This window comes from Pecten maximus, chromosome 9 (genome assembly GCF_902652985.1).
Source record: "Pecten maximus chromosome 9, xPecMax1.1, whole genome shotgun sequence".
Lineage (NCBI taxonomy): Eukaryota > Metazoa > Mollusca > Bivalvia > Pectinida > Pectinidae > Pecten > Pecten maximus.
Genome location: NC_047023.1, coordinates 34404664 through 34425825, shown reverse-complemented (window position 1 = coordinate 34425825; position 21162 = coordinate 34404664). Strand labels below are relative to the sequence as shown.

General features: G+C 38.3%; 1 protein-coding gene across 1 annotated transcript; it reads left to right on the top strand.

Annotated features, from left to right (window-relative positions):
• Window positions 1-522: 522 nt before the first annotated feature.
• Window positions 523-19696, top strand: LOC117334130. The gene is made up of 5 exons (XM_033893589.1): window positions 523-1044; window positions 15026-15116; window positions 16792-16968; window positions 18662-18835; window positions 19167-19696. The coding sequence occupies exons 1-5, from the start codon at window positions 727-729 to the stop codon at window positions 19373-19375; spliced, it is 969 nt and encodes a 322-aa protein (XP_033749480.1). The 5' UTR covers window positions 523-726; the 3' UTR covers window positions 19376-19696.
• The last annotated feature ends 1466 nt before the right edge of the window (window positions 19697-21162 follow it).

Sequence of the window (21162 nt, the reverse complement as noted above, 5' to 3'; positions counted from 1 at the left end):
ATCATAGTACACGAGGTTTGACACATAACCAATGCTCACGACGGCTGATAGAAGGTGACAAGTTCCAATACCGAGGAGCTATTCCATTAAATGTCCAAACAAGAAGGGCGATACCTGGATAAGCAGCAATGGCGTAAATGCGACAATGTCGGATATATATCTGGTTATAACAGTAATTTAAGATGACGTTTAACATATTTTAGTGAACTATCGACGTGTAACAATATTTTCAAAAACAAATTTGGCTGCCCCAGTAGTTTTGTCAAGCGTCTAGCTGGAGAGTGATTTTAACGGACACTTCGAAGATAATACAATTATGTCCGTGCAATCAAAAATGTACCTAAATCATTAAGACAAAAGTCTACAGCACATTTTTGTCACTTCCCGTCAATTGTTTTGCGAAACTTTGGCCTATGATTGCATACGTTTTCTTTCGATTTTCCGGCTCGAAACATGCATACAATACACTTTTCATGTTTTTATTTTTAAAATGCAAATCTTTTATGTTTTAGGATTATTACAACGGCTTCCGCTCCAATAAAATTTAGATTCCACAAAGCGACTACTGGAAGGAACCTTTTGTTATATCTGTGATTCATCTGTCGATAATATCACCGCCTTCGAAGACCTGCGCCCGTCATCAAAATGGGTTTAATTCTATCCTTACATTTAAAACCTAATTATGCGCGATGTGACGAGATAAATTCAGCTTAATTGTATCATGTCATGATGATATCAATATGGCTGGTATATGTTATTTTCGCCCTTGTCCTAAATATGGTCATATCTGATGATGATGTCACAATCCTGAATAATGTGAAGTACGTACACGGGTTTAAGTTACGTACTGGAGTGTTCCGTGTGTTTGATAACTCGTCTTATACTGGATGTGTTAGAGAATGTCTACTTCGCCGACACTGCTTAGCGATAACGTATCACCTTACAGGTCTCTACTGCCACCTAGGGAGCCAGGCCAATGACCTTGAAAGGGTCAGTGATAACAAGATGATATCCAGCCACCCGACAGAGTGGGATCCACCCAAGGTAAATTCCAAACCATTCTTATATGTGGAGTCCTAGTTATACATGTATGTTATGAACAGCTCAGATCCAGATATTTTGTGAAGAGTGTACTCGGAATGCAATAATTTCTGGATTCGATAGTGTTTCCCTATGGAACGATTACCTATATATTGACAGCAAAATGAGTCATTTTAGATTTTGACCGTCATATTTCGTTTCAACTCGTTTACTCTCTACCGTATATGAATACAGAATAGTAATTTGATTTATTGGTTAAAGGATCATACGATTATATGGGTATTATAAGTTCTTTATATTGCTTTTTCTGGCTTTAAGCTATTCAACTATTCAATAACTTTGATATAAGATTTCCACCAAAGCGGAAGGATTGTTGAACAATCATAGAAACAAGTATACCGAAAATGTAGGTTTTCTTGATCGAAGGAGCACAGTAAATCGACATATTTAGAGTACAACTTCACCGCATATTTCCTGATAATTTACTTAGACAAACAACCTTTGACAAATCAATACCTTACCTGTCCCGAAAAGGTAATGATAACAACTCTTAACAACATCACAACGTTACATATCATTGGTTACTGGCGAGGGCAGGAGTCTATCTTAAAACCTCATCGAGTTATAGTATAAAACTGTCTGACTGTATGGTTTGGTCTGGTTTGGTTTAACGTCCTATCTACAGCTAAGTGGTGTAAGGGACACCTAAACAGCAAATCCAGTGATATTTTACAAGCTTATAAACATAAGTAACTTTATCAATTGTAGTAGGTGTCTTGACGAACCATAGGCCTTGATGTTGAGATGCAATTTGTCAAGCTGTGGGTAAATTTCAACAAAAAACATGCGAAAACGCATGTTTCAGGTGGACAATAAGCTCATTGGTACATGGTGTCACATATATTGCGCTGTTTATAGCCCACAATAGGAGCAATGGTTTGACCAGATTTGACTTTATAATTCACAAACACTGCTTCTATTTTAACCTTGAAATGCAAATGGTAGTTAGGAATAATAATCCACAAATATGGCATATACGGAGGCATTCCAAACATCAAAAATGCTCTTATTAGACACTATCAAGAGCACTTGGTAAGAAGAGTGTTTTTGGAACAAATATTCAACATCTGAGTTTGCGGTAAATGATGCATATTTCTGAAAAAAGACCTTAAAAGTATGACACAGGAGCAATGTTATTGATTGAAATGCCTCCCATTAAGCCATATTTGGGCAATATTATTCACAGCCGCCATTTGCATTTCACGGTTAAAACAAAAGTAGTATTTCTACGTACATGAAGTCAAATCCGGTCAAACAAATGCTCCTATCGTGTGCTATAGAGCATGACGGCATGACATTTTTCGGGTGTGATTATTTTCGTGACTTAGAATTAGTCTCTGCTACATCTTACCACCAAGTAACTCTACAGAGGCAACTGTAGGAGCTACAGCTAATTATTGGTGAATTTAAGAAAATTTGTGTCCAAACAAACATTTTGGCATCACATATGAATAGCTTTGCGATAATTTGTAGATTACGAGAATGATGTTGAATTTTACACACGAATAAATATAGATGACCCTTTAACACGGCATCACTCTGGTATGTCTCGGCCAGGGGACAGACCTACTATACTGTAAGCCTTTATCATAAAGGCGAACGCTCAATTAAAGGTCAAAAGTGGAAGTTGAGAAAATATTCATGTATGATCCGAAAAAATCATGTGATGGGGCAGCAATTACAAATCGTACGTCCTGTCTTTGGGCAACAAGTGCAATTCTTACGTCCTACCTGGGGCCACCAGGTTCAATTCTTACGTCCTACCTGGGGCCACCAGGTTCAATTCTTAGGTCCTACCTGGGGGTAGCAGGTTCAATTCTTACGTTCTATCGGACTAGTAGTTTCAATTCTTACGTCTCACCTGGGGGTAGCAGGTTCAATTCTTACGTTTAACTTGCAACGTATTAAGGTACTGCATATAGCTCGTATTTAGTTGATTAACAAAAATATTCATGCCTGCAAACCGACTCAATGGCAAGGAAACAACTGATGTAAGTACTTTAAAATAGATTGAATTAAGTTGTAAAAAATATGTCATTACACTGGAGTACGCTGGCTACGCCACTGTCTTTTAAATGCATGATAATGGATCTTTAGATAGTTAAGTTAATATTTCAAAACGTGCATTATATTCGCTATTTCTCCGTGATTTCATTGTTTTGATGGCATCTGATGGTCCAGCAGAGCATAGTCGCTCTCTGTCGGCGCTGTGAAAAAATGGCTAATAGAATTTAAAAAACACTTCATCTCTCATTGATACTATGTTGTTATACGACAGTACTACAGTACTGTATGTTCAAGCTTAGATATCATTATTTAAGGCATCTCAATTTCGAGTTCAATTTTCAATTAATCGTAGACGAGATGAAAAAGGTGATAATCAGAATAGAAACAAGTTTTGATTATAATGTAAAGCCGCCATCTTTTTATCCCTGTGTAATTAGTAGGTTATATAAGTATGTTTATAATAATATTACATAATATTTCATTTTAATTATTTATTTTTTTAACTTACAAAGTATCGATCTAAATGAGTATTAACAACCTTCAAACTTTTGGTATTTTGTGTATTGCGGCTCAATTGTCTATTAGTCCATTTTAAATTCGTGTTTCCTCATTTAGGATTTGGTTTCAGATTGATCAATTGATCAAACAATAAACAGCATCAAAGTGATCGAACACATATGGCAGTTATCGCAGTAAGCCTGTCGCATGCATTCAGTCCATTACCAGCATTTATGTTTTAAAATTATTCGTGCGCTTTCAAGTGCGGAGACAGTTGATGCTTTAGTTTAATTAAAGCCGTATGTCTGATACTGACTTTAATCTGACTGACATAAATAAATTACAACAACATGGCCGAGGAAAGAGAAAACGCCCTGATAAGCTGCCCTGCAATTTAATCATATATTGTCTATGGCGTCATACAAAATACTGCACAAAAGACATGGCAATTAACATAGTAGATTACAAACCAAAAATTGGTAACAGTAGAGCCGAAACCTAATCAAACTTTTATCATACAGCTGTTCTGTCTTTCTAAGACTAGTCGGTGTTACTAATGTTCCTCCTTCTAAGGCTAGTCGGTGTTACTAAGGTTCCTCCTTCTAAGGCTAGTCGGTGTTACCAAGGTTCCTCTTTCTAAGACTAGTCGGTGTTACTACGGTTCCTCTTTCTAAGGCTAGTCGGTGTTACTAATGTTCCTCTTTGTAAAGGAAGTCGGTGTTACTAAGGTTCCTCTTTCTAAGGCTAGTCGGTGTTACTAAGGTTCCTCTTTCTAAGACTAGTCGGTGTTACTAATGTTCCTCCTTCTAAGGCTAGTCGGTGTTACTAAGGTTCCTCCTTCTAAGGCTAGTCGGTGTTACAAAGGTTCCTCTTTGTAAAGGAAGTCGGTGTTACTAAGGTTCCTCCTTCTAAGGCTAGTCGGTGTTACGAAGGTTCCTCTTTCTAAGGCTAGTCGGTGTTACCAAGGTTCCTCCTTCTAAGGCTAGTCGGTGTTACTAATGTTCCTCCTTCTAAGGCTAGTCGGTGTTACTAAGGTTCCTCCTTCTAAGACTAGTCGGTGTTACTAATGTTCCCCTTTCTAAGGCTAGTCGGTGTTACTAAGGTTCCTCCTTCTAAGACTAGTCGGTGTTACTAAGGTTCCCCCTTCTAAGTCTAGTCGGTGTTACTAAGGTTCCTTCTTTTAAGGCTAGTCGGTGTTACCAAGGTTCCTCTTTCTAAGGCTAGTCGGTGTTACCAAGATTCCTCTTTCTAAGGCTAGTCGGTGTTACTAAGGTTCCCCCTTCTAAGTCTAGTCGGTGTTACTAAGGTTCCTCTTTCTAAGTCTAGTCGGTGTTACTAAGGTTCCTCTCTCTAAGGCTAGTCGGTGTACTAATGTTCCTCTTTCTAAGACTAGTCGGTGTTACTAATGTTCCCCTTCTAAGGCTAGTCGGTGTTACTAAGGTTCCCCCTTCTAAGTCTAGTCGGTGTTACTAAGGTTCCTCTTTCTAAGTCTAGTCGGCGTACTAATGTTCCTCTTTCTAAGGCTAGTCGGTGTTACTAAGGTTCCCCGTTCTAAGGCTAGTCGGTGTTACTAAGGTTCCTCCTTCTAAGACTAGTCGGTGTTACTAAGGTTCCTCTTTCTAAGGCTAGTCGGTGTTACTAAGGTTCCTCCTTCTAAGACTAGTCCCTGTTACTAAGGTTCCTTTCTCTAAGGCTAGTCGGTGTTACTAAGGTTCCTCCTTCTAAGGCTAGTCGGTGTTACTAAGGTTCCCCGTTCTAAGGCTAGTCGGTGTTACTAATGTTCCTCTCTCTAAGACTAGTCGGTGTTACTAAGGTTTCTCTCTCTAAGGCTAGTTGGTGTTACTAATGTTCCTCTTTCTAAGACTAGTCGGTGTTACCAAGGTTCCCCTTCTAAGACTAGTCGGTGTTACTAATGTTCCTCTTTCTAAGACTAGTCGGTGTTACTAAGGTTCCTCTTTCTAAGGCTAGTCGGTTTTACTAAGGTTCCTTTTTCTAAGGCTAGTCGGTTTTACTAAGGTTCCTCTTTTTAAGGCTAGTCGGTGTTACTAATGTTCCTCTTTGTAAAGCTAGTCGGTGTTACTAAGGTTCCTCTTTCTAAGACTAGTCGGTGTTACTAAAGTTCCTCCTTCTAAGGCTAGTCAGTGTTACTAAGGTTCCTCCTTCTGAGTCTACTCGGTGTTACTAAGGTTCCTCTCTCTAAGACTAGTCGGTGTTACTAAGGTTCCTCTCTCTAAGGCTAGTCGGTGTTACTAAGGTTCCCCGTTCTAAGGCTAGTCGGTGTTACTAATGTTCCTCTTTGTAAAGCTAGTCGGTGTTACTAATGTTCCTCCTTCTAAGGCTAGTCGGTGTTACTAATGTTCCTCTTTCTAAGACTAGTCGGTGTTACTAAGGTTCCTCCTTCTAAGTCTACTCGGTGTTACTAAGGTCCCTCTCTCTAAGGCTAGTCGGTGTTACTAAGGTTCCTCCTTCTAAGGCTAGTCAGTGTTACTAAGGTTCCTCTCTCTAAGGCTAGTCGGTGTTACTAAGGTTCCTCTCTCTAAGGCTAGTCGGTGTTACTAAGGTTCCTCTCTCTAAGGCTAGTCGGTGTTACTAAGGTTCCTCTCTCTTAGTCTAGTCGGTGTTACTAAGGTTCCTCCTTCTAAGGCTAGTCCCTGTTACTAATGTTCCTCTCTCTAAGGCTAGTCAGTGTTACTAAGGTTCCTCCTTCTAAGTCTAGTCGGTGTTACTAAGATTCCTCTTTCTAAGGCTAGTCGGTGTTACTAAGGTTCCTCCTTCTAAGGCTAGTCGGTGTTACTAATGTTCCTCCTTCTAAGGCTAGTCGGTGTTACTAAGGTTCCTCTTTCTAAGTCTACTCGGTGTTACTAAGGTTCCTCCTTCTAAGGCTAGTCAGTGTTACTAAGGTTCCTCTCTCTAAGGCTAGTCGGTGTTACTAAGATTCCTCCTTCTAAGGCTAGTCGGTGTTACTAAGATTCCTCCTTCTAAGTCTAGTCGGTGTTACTAAGATTCCTCCTTCTAAGGCTAGTCGGTGTTACTAAGATTCCTCCTTCTAAGTCTAGTCGGTGTTACTAAGATTCCTCCTTCTAAGGCTAGTCAGTGTTACTAAGATTCCTCCTTCTAAGTCTAGTCGGTGTTACTAAGATTCCTCCTTCTAAGGCTAGTCGGTGTTACTAAGGTTCCTCTTTCTAAGTCTAGTCGGTGTTACTAAGGTCCCTCTCTCTAAGGCTAGTCGGTGTTACTAAGGTTCCTCCTTCTAAGGCTAGTCAGTGTTACTAATGTTCCTCTCTCTAAGGCTAGTCGGTGTTACTAAGGTTCCTCTTTCTAAGACTAGTCGGTGTTACTAAGGTTCCTCCTTCTGAGTCTACTCGGTGTTACTAAGGTCCCTCTCTCTAAGGCTAGTCGGTGTTACTAAGGTTCCTCCTTCTAAGGCTAGTCAGTGTTACTAATGTTCCTCTCTCTAAGGCTAGTCGGTGTTACTAAGGTTCCTCTTTCTAAGACTAGTCGGTGTTACTAAGGTTCCTCTCTCTAAGGCTAGTCGGTGTTACTAAGGTTCCTCCTTCTAAGGCTAGTCGGTGTTACTAAGGTTCCTCCTTCTAAGGCTAGTCGGTGTTACTAAGGTTCCTCTCTCTAAGGCTAGTCGGTGTTACTAAGGTTCCTCTCTCTAAGGCTAGTCGGTGTTACTAAGGTTCCTCCTTCTAAGGCTAGTCCCTGTTACTAATGTTCCTCTCTCTAAGGCTAGTCGGTGTTACTAAGGTTCCTCCTTCTAAGACTAGTCGGTGTTACTTAGATTCCTCTTTCTAAGGCTAGTCGGTGTTACTAAGGTTCCTCCTTCTAAGGCTAGTCGGTGTTACTAATGTTCCTCCTTCTAAGTCTACTCGGTGTTACTAAGGTTCCTCTTTCTAAGTCTACTCGGTGTTACTAAGGTTCCTCCTTCTAAGGCTAGTCAGTGTTACTAAGGTTCCTCTCTCTAAGGCTAGTCGGTGTTACTAAGATTCCTCCTTCTAAGGCTAGTCGGTGTTACTAAGGTTCCTCCTTCTAAGGCTAGTCGGTGTTACTAAGGTTCCTCTTTCTAAGGCTAGTCGGTGTTACTAAGGTTCCTCTTTCTAAGTCTAGTCGGTGTTACTAAGGTTCCTCTTTCTAAGACTAGTCGGTTTTACTAATGTTTCTCCTTCTAAGGCTAGTCCCTGTTACTAATGTTCCTCTCTCTAAGGCTAGTCGGTGTTACTAAGGTTCCTCTCTCTAAGACAAGTCGGTGTTACTAAGGTTCCTCCTTCTAAGGCTAGTCGGTGTTACTAAGGTTCCTCTCTCTAAGGCTAGTCGGTGTTACTAAGGTTCCTCTTTGTAAGTCTAGTCGGTGTTACTAAGGTTCCTCTCTCTAAGGCTAGTCGGTGTTACTAAGGTTCCTCTCTCTAAGACTAGTCGGTGTTACCAAGGTTCCTCTCTCTAAGGCTAGTCGGTGTTATTAAGGTTCCTCCTTCTAACGCTAGTCGGTGTTACTAAGGTTCCCCCTTCTAAGGCTAGTCGGTGTTACTAATGTTCCTCTTTCTAAGTCTAGTCGGTGTTACTGATGTTCCTCTTTGTAAAGCTAGTCGGTGTTACTAAGGTTCCTCATACAGGTTACAGTAAACCTCAGAATCTAAAGTCCACCAACAGTGTCTACCACGTGGTACCATACAAGTTACGGTAAACCTCAGGGACTAAAGTCCACCAACAGTATCTACCACCTGGTAACATACAGGTTACAGTAAACATCGGGGGCTAACGTCCACCAACAGTATCTACCACCTTGTAACATACAGGTTACAGTAAACATCGGGGATTAACGTCCACCAACAGTATCTACCACCTTGTAACATACAGGTTACAGTAAACATCGGGGATTAACGTCCACCAACAGTGTCTACCACCTGGTAACATACAGGTTACAGTAAATCTCGGGGACTAAAGTCGACAGTAGTTTCTACCACCTGGTAACATACAGGTCACAGTAAACATCGGGGGCTAACGTCCACGTAACCCCGGGGACTTTAGTCCACAAGCAGTCTCTAGTCTCTACCAACTGCAGTCTCAAAAGATTGTACAGAAGACACACTGTCTACAGTAATCTCCAGAGCTCAATGTCACAAACGTCTCGCCGAAGTAGTGGTTTGGTTCATCATCTGCATAAAAACCTGTAAGTACTTATAACACCTGTCAAAACCAAGTGAGAGTAAGATACAGCAGTAGAGCCAGTATTGATCAAACTGCATCACACAGCTCCTTCTAGGATTCCTCAGTGATCTTAGGGAAATCATATAGCGGTTTTGTCCTTCTAGGACTCGTCAGTGATCTTAGGGAAATCATATAGCGGTTTTGTCCTTCTGGGACTCGTCAGTGATATTAGGGAAATCACACAGCGCTTTTGTCCTTCTAGGACTCGTCAGTGATATTAGGAAAATCATATAGCGGTTTTGTCCTTCTGGGACTCGTCAGTGATATTAGGGAAATCAAACAGCGCTTTTGTCCTTCTAGGACTCGTCGGTGATATTAGGGAAATCAAACAGCGCTTTTGTCCTTCTCGGACTCGTCGGTGATATTAGGGAAATCATATAGCGGTTTTGTCCTTCTGGGACTCGTCAGTGATATTAGGGAAATCATATAGCGGTTTTGTCCTTCTGGGACTCGTCAGTGATATTAGGGAAATCAAACAGCGCTTTTGTCCTTCTAGGACACGTCGGTGATATTAGGGAAATCATATAGCGGTTTTGTCCTTCTGGGACTCGTCAGTGATATTAGGGAAATCAAACAGCGCTTTTGTCCTTCTAGGACTCGTCAGTGATATTAGGGAAATCATATAGCGGTTTTGTCCTTCTGGGACTCGTCAGTGATCTTAGGGAAATCATATAGCGGTTTTGTCCTTCTAGGATTCCTCAGTGATCTTAGGGATATCATATAGCGGTTTTGTCCTTCTAGGACTCGTCAGTGATATTAGGGAAATCATATAGCGGTTTTGTCCTTCTGGGACTCGTCAGTGATATTAGGGAAATCATATAGCTGTTTCGTTATTGCAAAGGTCCTAAAGTGTAGGACCTAGGAGGCAGCAGAAAAAAACCCAAAAGGTCGAAATAAATATCAAAATTTGGATGAGATGGTGCAATATCTCCATAAATGAATGAATTATATATTTTTTATGGTTGATTAAAAAAACGCCAGACACGTAATTATGTATATTTTGAAATGCAACTATTAAATTGAGTTGTAACGCGAAATACAGGTAATCATGTCAAAATGTGGATGGAGAGGTGCTATAGACCCTTAATTCAATGAACACAATTTTCAATATTGGCATTCAAAGAATGTCAAGAGTATAGAATGTGCCATTATGAATTAAATGAATTAAAAAGTGACATGCAAGTTACGGCATACATTGGGGACTAAAGTCCACCAGCAGTGCCTACCACCCGAAATCTCAGAGGATTGTACTAAAGATTAACTCCTGAACGTTTGTTTCAATGTGGATATGGCACCAGAGAAATATTGATCAAATTCAATCATATGGATGGAATTGAAAAAGAAAGTTGGGAATATTATGGCTTCAAAACGTTAATTGACGGAATGAGAAGGACATTAAACCAAAACGTAAACTTCCATTGATCCTACATAATAACAATGAAACCATGACCAGGTACCCTACATACTGAGCCGTATTGATTCCATCATAGACAATGGCTACAATCTAGCCTTATTCGAAAATCCATTAACGAAATAACACAATTACTGAACAGCTAATCAGTAAACAATAAAAAAAGAAGGCATTGTCTGTGAAGAATAATTTATAATTACTCCATTTAACTAATTATCAGCTGTCACGGTTGAGTTAAATCATGTATTTAACCTTCGGGAGCATTGGCCACGTGTCCTGCAGTCCTGATGAGTTCTCGTTCAACAAATGGCACGTTAGTCTACAAAGGACAACAAGTACAGTTTATAGCCATCATTGTCGTCGTATGTCAAATTACGGTATTAATCGCAAGTTACGAAAACGGATCGAAGAGTTCGTATATCAACAGACAGCATACGGCTGTCTCGGTACTGTATACCAATACAATGAAAGTCGGTACCAGACATACGGCTGTCTGGGTACTGAATACCAAAACAATGAAAGTCGGTACCAGACATACGGCTGTCTGGGTGCTGTATACCAAAACAATGAAAGTCGGTACCAGACATACGGCTGTCTCGGTACTGTATACCAAAACAATGAAAGTCGGTACCAGACATACAGCTGTCTGGGTACTGAATACCAAAACAATGAAAGTCGGTACCAGACATACGGCTGTCTCGGTTCTGTATACCAAAACAATGAAAGTCGGTACCAGACATACGGCTGTCTCGGTACTGTATACCAAAACAATGAAAGTCGGTACCAGACATACGGCTGTCTGGGTACTGAATACCAAAACAATGAAAGTCGGTACCAGACATACGGCTGTCTCGGTACTGTATACCAAAACAATGAAAGTCGGTACCAGACATACGACTGTCTCGGTACTGTATACCAAAACAATGAAAGTCGGTACCAGACATACGACTGTCTGGGTACTGTATACCAAAACAATGAAAGTCGGTACCAGACGTACGGCTGTCTTTGTATTGTATACCAAAACAATGAAAGTCGGTACCAGACATACGACTGTCTCGGTACTGTATACAAAAACCATGAAAGTCGGTACCAGACATACGACTGTCTCGGTACTATATACCAAACAATGAAAGTCGGTACCAGACATACGGCTGTCTCGGTACTATATACCAAACAATGAAAGTCGGTACCAGACATACGGCTGTCTCGGTACTATATACCTAAACAATGAAAGTCGGTACCAGACATACGACTGTCTCGGTACTGTATACCAAAACAATGAAAGTCAGAACCAAAAGAGGAGATGAGAAAACAAAGGGAAAAACAGGAGCATGAAAGAAAAAATACAAAAGGAAATATAGCAAACTTGAATGGAAAGAGAGCATGAAAAATGAAAGACACAAACAACAATCGTAAAGCCCATACTCCCAAATAAATATGTATAAGTGTGTATATATTGACCTCTTTACAGTTTTCAGACTGAATATGTACCTAATGAATTATCGCGAATCAAAAACTAGAGGTAAATAATTATTCATGAAAGTATATGAGAAATTCCCAAAAATAATAACTGGGTCCGACGGACCAAGTTTCAATGCAAATTAGTCCCACAATGCAAGTAGTCAACAAAAAATGACGGAACGCCGAAAACATTGACTGGCAAAACGCAGACAGATTCAGCCAAAAAGAAACGCAAAAGGGAATGTGATCAGCAAAACCCTATGGTTTCCTAAGGAAAAGAATTGATTCGTTGGAACTTAGTAAGAGAAGAAAAAAGGAATGGACTCAAATTCCGATGTTTACCTTTTTCCTTATTCCTCGAACATTGTCAACTTAACCGATCTGAATGTTATTGATGTTTTGTTGTATGCATATTGCTATATTCTAAAATTAAGTATTTAGTTTGTTTATATTGATCAGTTATTACGAGAATATTTTGCTAATGTGTTCAAATGAAAACATTATGAGACAAGTTCACGTATACTCGATATGTAAACCTGTAGTTCACGTCGTTGTAGCATCGTTCTCGCGTCCGTGACAAATCTCGCGAAAATTATAAATGCGGCGAGTTGTTTTTATACGCTGTTGTCGCAAGGATTCCCCCGGTCAAGCGTCCAGTGCAACGGTCATTTTAATGTTAAGAGAGCGTGAATGAACATCTTGGATTGCCATTAATACATGTGTGCATCTAGAATTTTAGGTTATTTGGAAGTATGCGGCTTTAACACAATTGCCTCGTAGGTCTCTGGCAACTTTCTATCATTGGAGAAGATCCATTACATCCTGATTTTGCTTATATGTCAATAATTTTATTTCATTTGTTACACTCATTTTCATTGGTTGGAAAATTAAGGTTATTTCTTCATAGCCCGAAAAAATTTGAAAAAAACGGATGGGCATTCTTTTTCATAGACGCTTCGCGTCTATGAAGAATACCCATCCGTTTGTTTGTCTATGACTTCATAAACCAAAAATAAATTGAGAATAATGCTTAAATACACAACTCACAAATATTTCTTCAAAACGACAACGCGAAATATTTAAAGCGTAATACAGTAGTTCGTCAAGTTAAGCTGACGATTCATACAACACTGACTTGTTAGGTTTTTTGTTCTATCTAATTAAAGTTACAGTATCGACATCTAACCATGACTCTCGCTGTGAATGTTTGAAGAGAGGATGATTCATCTTCTAACAAGACACATACATTATATAAAGACAGTGATTATATTTGTCAATATCTCCGAATCGGATCAATCTACGATCAACAAATTTCATCAGTGTCCACTGTACCATAACATTGTCATCCACCCTAATTTCAACAACTCATCTCTTCTAGATTTTAAGCAATCGTGTTAAGATCGCATTTACGGTGCTGACAAATTCCCGGGCTTTTCATGGGCCTCCTAAAATATATTGTTCATATGTTGTCACAGTTTTGTCGATTTTGAATTAAAATTAGTTACGTTACATGTAAATCCCCAGCATTCACCTTTTTTTTTTTTAACTAAGTAACAATGTTGGGAAATTGTCTTTGGCTTGTCCTAGCAATACTGACTTTGATCGATAGCCAGATTCATTGCTTAATTATTTAGAACGTGCGTTTGCAAATTTGTATGCAAGTAAGGATCCCAAAGGACCACGTTTTGGTTGGCATGCTTAACAGCGTCTTCATCGAATGCATGGCAGTTAATTCTAATGATACTGTACAGTTTGAATTTCAACATGTCACCGATCTGTGCATTAAGTATCTACATACACAGTGCAATAGTGCATAGAGTAATGAATTATAATGCTATCCTCTGGGTAAACCAGTTGTTACATGGTTATATTTACATTTCTCCCTCCTTCGGCTTAGTAGACTCTGACTGCGAATAAATTAGCATATACGCAATGAAAAAAGGTTCAGCTGATTAATAAGCGCAGGAATCGGTAACATAATAATGGCATCGCCTCTTTGTGATGTTACCGGAACGTCAACTACACGGCATCATTTTCAAAGGACTGATCTACATAGTTTTAGTGTGTTCTCCTGTTACCCGATGATCTCTGTATTAAAAGCTAACGTCAAATGAGTATTTAAAAAAATCTAAACTGAGTATTGCGGAAATGGGTGCATATTTAACTTCTCCACGAGGTGAGATAACAACAAATGGCTGAAGCGTACAGTTCCTAGAGAACATTTGACCTACATTGAAGTTTGAGAAATATCCCTCTAGAGCTTTTCAAGAAATAACGATAACAATCTTCAATTTTCAAAATCCAAGAAGGCCGCCTGTCGGTCATTTCGGTTTTCTGATCAAAATTCAAAAATGAATTGGCACAACTAGATACCAATGGGAACAAACACATCCAAATATTAGCCACATTTACACGCCACGGTATTTTATCATCAACTGACTATTTATGACGTCACAACATCAATGACGTCAGTATCGATGATGTCTATCCGTTTTTTGTTTTTTTTTACATTTTTACCAGTGAAATATCGAAAAATTTTCATTCTATAAAAATGATATTTTTCACTAAAAATATCACTTTTAGTGAAAAATATCACCTTTTCTGAGTTGACCAATCAGAACAATGTTTGCAAACGACAATGGGGGAAATTAAGATTTGCATATATCTCTCCGTCATGTTATATGACATCATAATGCAAGATAGAATACATAACGTCACGATTTGGCGTACATTTGCGAGTCGTTGACAGGGGACGTAATGAATTCAGGGAGAAATTGAGTTGCCTCGGTATATTTTGCTATAAAATGTAATAAACGGAATATCTAATATCTAAAATATATTTGGTATTACTGAAGACACTGTTAGATATCCTCCATTTATATTTAATAGAAACTATCAAAATAGCATTCAGTGTTGTTTCCATAATTTAGCGTTCAATTTGTCCAATCGCTTTGAATGTCGCATATCCATCGGCCCAAATCGGTCTTTGGCAGTCAGTGACATGTATTATTGGGCCAAATCGGTCCGATGCCAGTGAAAGGATTATGATTAATTAACAAGGGATTCTTTTGTACAAATCGCAACGTCAATGGTCGTTATGTGAAGTTACGTTTTTCGCGCCATTTACCTTTTTCATAGAGGTACATATTGTATGAAAAGAAAAGCTTTTCGAGTCAGAAAGCCGCAATCTGCATCCAAACAATAGAAAATTGATTATTCATCTTTTTACCAACTGGGCCCAGTAGTATCGTGTGTCAAGCATAATGGCGTCTATTTTAGGACACGTAACAAATTTGAACAAGGTAAAATGTATGTATCCTTTCGCATTTCTAATTGCAGGGTATGGTGGGCAATTGCTCCGAAAAGCCTTGTGGAGTAGGTGAGAGGTGTACCCGACTCTCCTCCGGTAATATCGTGTGTGTTAACACGGGTAAGTGATAGGGCAAACATATGTTAGTAGATTAATTACGGTATGAGACATAAATATGAGCGGTAACATGCAGAAATACGGTATGAGTAGCTAGTGTTCTAAGAAGTTTTTTAATATTTCAAGATTTTTATTGATACACTCAGACACATGAAGTTGTGTAACATGAGGACATTTGTGACAAACAAAGGAAATAAGCATGACAAGATGGATACATACAGTGTATAATACAAGTAACTACGCATGTAGATATAGATATACATTCAAATCAAAAGCATCACCTCTCTTAGAAACAGTGCTAGATTGGTCATGATTAGGATATTGCAATTTTTCAGCAGACGTTCTAATTTCAGCATAGTTGGATTTCTGAGAAAGTAGTGAGCTACATGTTTTTTTCTAATACAAGTGATTTCTTCATTTTGACATTTAAACAGATAGTGAAATTCGTCCCCGATACTACTAAAACACCAATCACACATCCTATTTTCCCTCGGAATATCATGCCATCGTCCAGTTTCGGTGGGGAATTCGATATTTGAAGTTCGCAATTTTGTGATAGTGATTCTATTCTGATCTGACAACTTTGTTAAATAACTTTCAAATGTAAATTATTTTTTAGTTGTGAATAAAACTGACCTTTTGAATAAGTTTCTAGATCTGAAAACCATTTTTGTATAAATATATCACGTAAACGTTGTTTGACTTCATACTCATAAAAACTTGCATTCATGTGTATTTCATGTCAAATATATATGTTTATCCTGCAACTGCCACCGCATTGTCGGAATACACCCACCGTATATATTTTTGCTGTATACGGCAGTGACGGAAAACAGCTGTATTTTGGAATCCTAGCACGTGCGTCAGTTCGACTGACCTACTTCAAAGTGAAACTACGTTTAAAAGGCGAACATATTTCTGTCATTTTTGACACCGTTTCACTTAAAAATGATTATTTTTGATGATTATTTGTATGACTGTTGCAGGATAAATAGAATACATGGTCAGTGTCTTAAAATATAAGCTGTATTTTTGGCTCGGGACAGAAAGACAAAAGTGGCTCGCCAAGGCTCGCCACTTTTGTCTTTCTTTACCCTCGCCAAAATACAGCTTATATTTTAAGACACTGACCATGTATTCTCTATATATCCAGTATCATTAAAAATCTGTTTCACATGATCTAACCATTTGAATCTCATTTGACCGCTGCGATTCAAACTCGACATTAGCCTATATAATATATTGCTTAATTTATTTTCATTTGACAAAAGTTGATTCCAAAAATTGAACATTCGTATCTCCATAAATCATATAGTTTGGTGTATTAGATCTAACATTTAATATTCGTATGACGCATTTTGGCCTGTTTCGACTTAATGGCAACAGCATTCAAGATAAAAGAAAAACGTTTTAAAAAATTGAGTTTTTGAGTACAAACCATAAATCTATAACAAACAAATTATTTGCGAAATATGTGATTGTTACATGTAATTGCAATGGATATTTGATATGACTGTAAAGTTGCATCAGCTAAGTAAAGTGAAGGTTCGAATCACCAAGATGTATCCTTTTATATCTTTTTATGTTTCTTATACCATTTTCAGTATATTTGCTGAATTCGGTAATGTTTACTTTGTCTCCCCTTATATCGTACATTGATGAAGAACTCTTTCCACAGAATGTATTGATCCACCGGGAAAATCCTTCACAACTACATCCAGTTTACGAGAAATTGGCATTACTATTAGTTATGAATTATTTACCAACTTTACGTTCAAACCTGTCATATCTGGGAATCCAAATATCACGTGTAAGACCAATGGCACGTGGACAAGTTCCGACTTCACAGTAAAATGTAAGTACATTCCGTGTTCTTAAAAAACATTCCACCAACATGCACGTCTACATCCATGCAGGTCTTGTGTTGATGTAGAACGAATATAACTTCTACATATATTGACACTTATTTCATTACTAGAAAATGATTTGGGAGCCGTAAATTAAAACACGGTGTCATCTTTTTTAATTAAACGTTGTATTTGAGAGCTTTATTCTACTTGTATATCAAATTGTAGTCTAGGTTGGTTATAGCCCCAGGTACCCGGTACTGACCAGTTTATCTCGTATCACTCCGGTTCTGTAAACAGGTAAAAACCATCCACGATAGCAGCGTACAGTACGTATATACATGTGCCCAAAACTGAAAAATAAGGCACACATAACACTATATATTACCTATACAAAAGTATATATATTTGTAATCTATACAAAATTTGCAATTTCAATATAGCTGTTTCTCCGACCGGTGAAAACCATGGTAACCACTTCAAAAACCTTAAAAATTAAAAATTGCAAAATGTCATGATTTTTTTTACCCAAATGACACAATATCATTCACATTTTTTTCCGAGACCAAAAGACAGAACTGATATTGCTTTGATATGGACTCATCAGTATTTTTCCTGTTATCTTGCCACATCTGATACACATTATGTTTTGCTGCAGGTAAAACTAAATTTCCGGTGAAACACACTTACGTAAAATCCGTAAATTTAATCTCGAATCCATTTTTTTTTGTAGCAAACGTGAAGCCTGTATATATACAACTTCATAATGAATATACTAATTATAGCATACCTTTATTTTTTCCTACTTTTTATAAAATAATAAAAAAAAAAATCACCCATGGCCAGGCTATCCTACTGTGGTGTGCTACCAGGAACCTTAATATTGGCTCGAAAACAATAGTTGCAAGGATGAACGGTGTCACTAAGATTCTCCGACGACTTCAGGCACTCACTTCGTCTGTCAATACACCTAATATACCATCAAGATTCAGAACTTCGCGGCCTAGTGAAACGACCCAATTTTGAGAAAATTGTAATTGTCGACAAACCGTTCAAGATATATCGATGGGAATGGTCTCAATCGACAACCTTTCTTTAATTTGGTATATGATTCAATAGATGTCATGCCGTAGAATCTTCGTTTGGTTTAACGGAAAATAGATCTCGGTTAGTCGGACATCGTCACGTCTGTGAGTAGCTTGAAAATACGGCATGTCAGTACTCCAGCTTCGTTATGAGGAAATAAACAGAGCTTTTTAGAAACGTGAGGGACACCCATCTGAACGTGGTAGGCCGGGAGGGAACGTACCGACATTAGTGGTCGACTGCGGGCTGTGAAAAGCCGAGGTAACGGTTCGAACCCTACCAGGGACAGTCGATGTTTTCTCATGAAACCCGAGATATAGATCGCCCTATGTAGTTGTTGTTGAACAACTGCGCTGGATAGCATTTGACGGGTCCGGCGTGTGTTGTTCAGTGAGGTAGTCACCAGCTACTAAAATGATACTCTGCCTTGACCCATCAAGCAAGCAAACTAACAAATGTGTTTATCTTCGAATAATTCTGTTCTCAGCGCAATGTAACTCTATATAATCCATCAACAAAAACAACCTTCAAACATTTGAACTATATCATTTATATGAAAACGTCTACAGGTTTACACAAATTATATAACGAGTCAGAATGCTTCAAATTTTACAGTACTACCAGAATGCCCGTCTGATTTCCAAATGGTAGCCGACACCTATTGTATCCTGCTCGTGACGGACAAAAGATTGAACCCCGTCAAAGGTGAAACGTACTGTCAGACAAAGGGGAGCCGTCTAATCTGGATGACAAGTGTGGATAAATTTGACGCCATCGTATCTGTCATTGGTATGCAACTTAAAATGCTTTTTTTTTTTTTTTTTGTAGTTTGTTTGTAAAATCAACGTTCATGAATTAATGTATTTATCAAGTTATCATGACTCAATCATTTACAAAATGTCCAGCCTTTGTATTCCCGAATATTACATGACAGATTTACTGTTTACACATTTAAGCCCCATATAAGCAACTTTCACTTAAAAAAGAAGATAAAATAATCTATTTGTATTGATATATGATTAAATATAACTTATCTGAGGTATATTAAGACGATACCGTACGTTAGTATTGATATAACGGCAGTTGAAATTCACTCTGTAAAACGTTTCGATTGTAACAGAAACTGGCAGATATTTTTTGGCGGGAACGGATACGGAAGTTGAAGGCACGTGGAGATTACCTGACGGGGAGCACATGACATGGCTTCACAGTCGAGCAGAGAGGATAGACACTAAAAACGAAGACTGTCTTACTTATGATGACCGTTACGGGAAACTGAGAGATTACCCATGTACTGCCTCGCAATTATTCATATGTGAAATTCCATAGTCTGGTGGTGTCAAATGAAATTCCATAGTCTGATGGTGTCAAATGAAATTTGCTTGACGATAGTAAAGCTTCCAAAGTTCATTTTTACCACATCCTTTGCTTTCTACTGTGTACAATGTTATCAATAGCATGTAAGGTATCAATGGCTACAATACAAAATTGTTTTTACGAAATGGCCTTGTTGTACGGGGTTTAACCTCCTCGTAACAGTCAGTGTCATACGAGGAGACACCATCAGTCAAGGGCTAAATGAGGAGACACCAGCAGTGAGGATCATACGAGGAAACACCATCAGTCAGGGCTAAATGAGGAAACATCAGCAGATGAGGAAACACCAGCAGTGAGGATCATACGAGGAAACACCATCAGTCAGGGCTAAATGAGGAGACACCAGCAGTGAGGATCATATGAGGAAACACCATCAGTCAGGGCTAAATGAGGAAACACCATCAGTCAGGGCTATATGAGGTGACAACAGTAGTCAGGGTTATATGAGGGGACACCGTCAGTAAGGGTCATACGAAATGATATCAGCAGTCGGGATCAAATTAAGAGACAACATTACAAGAAAATAAATCACAGAAAAAAGTTAACAAGAAAGAAAATGAAAAACCAGGAAAGCAAAAAAATGAAGTTCTCAAATTTTGCGAAGGAGTCAGCGGATCAATTTTGGTCTCTTCATTGTCTCTAACTACCTGTACATACCTGTACATAGAATCTTCATTGTCTCTAACTACCTGTACATAGAAGACAAAATAAAATAAAATATAAAACAAAAACGCCTATTTTGAAATAGATCTATCAGGTGGTGTATGAGTGTGTGTGAGTGGGGCTGGAGTGTGTTGGTAAGTTTTGCTATCTATTTGTGTGCTACTTAGTGCTTTTACGTTAAAAATAAAACAATAATAATTAAAAAAAATATATAAAAAAAAGAGCTGAAATACCTGTCCTTTCTTATTTACTTTCATTAACCACGACCACAATTTAAAACAACGATTTCTTGTGTAATCGACTTATAAAGAAAGTACATTCCATTACATACCTTGAACGAAATTGAATTAGGGAATCGCTATATTCTAAATGTATGATTTGCTTTGTCACACTCGGTGTTGGAGAGGGGGCGATCGCTAGTACGAATCCAAGAAAGGGACACTTTTCATCTCTTATTGCTGTGACATAAGCATGTTTAACCGTCCATGTAAATTATAGAAGCTAGGAAGAATCGGTTACTTCCGGCTAAGTTGGTATAACAACTCTATCATCTTTTAATGTTAGACAAGTTGAAGTTGAAAAACACAAACACACAAAGAAGAGGTAGAATGTTTACTCTTTTAAACAGAATGTTTATAATGCTTTAAAGAAGCAGGTTAAGTGAACACTGTTATATATTCAACTACGAAAATTCATCCATCGTAAAGATAACATTTCATATGATCATTCAGCTCAACCGTCCGTAATCTCTAAGAGAAATAAAAACAAGCAATTGTAAGGTGAATCTCACTTACATCAGAAATATACGATGTGCAATGTATGACGTCACACTTATAAATAAAGCACATGCTCAATAACTCATGTCATTAATTCAAACATAATGATTCATACATGTTTCATAAATCTTTCAAAAAAAGTTCAGTGACTAAACAATATCTTTAAATTAGATACGACTCTGTGTACACGTAATGTACATTAAATAGGAACTACACATGTGTACACGTGTGTTGTACATTATATTATTGTAACACGCGTGGTGTACGTTTTTATCAGTTACACACATACGTTTTAACTAT

What these genes read in the sequence shown, in the direction of transcription:
- LOC117334130 (XM_033893589.1), top strand. Translation starts at nt 727, where the DNA reads ATGATGATATCAATATGGCTGGTATATGTTATTTTCGCCCTTGTCCTA. An exon ending in CAGAGTGGGATCCACCCAAG is followed by an intron (nt 1,045 to 15,025) that starts GTAAATTCCAAA and finishes TTCTAATTGCAG; the next exon opens with GGTATGGTGGGCAATTGCTC. An exon ending in TTCCGACTTCACAGTAAAAT is followed by an intron (nt 16,969 to 18,661) that starts GTAAGTACATTC and finishes CAAATTTTACAG; the next exon opens with TACTACCAGAATGCCCGTCT.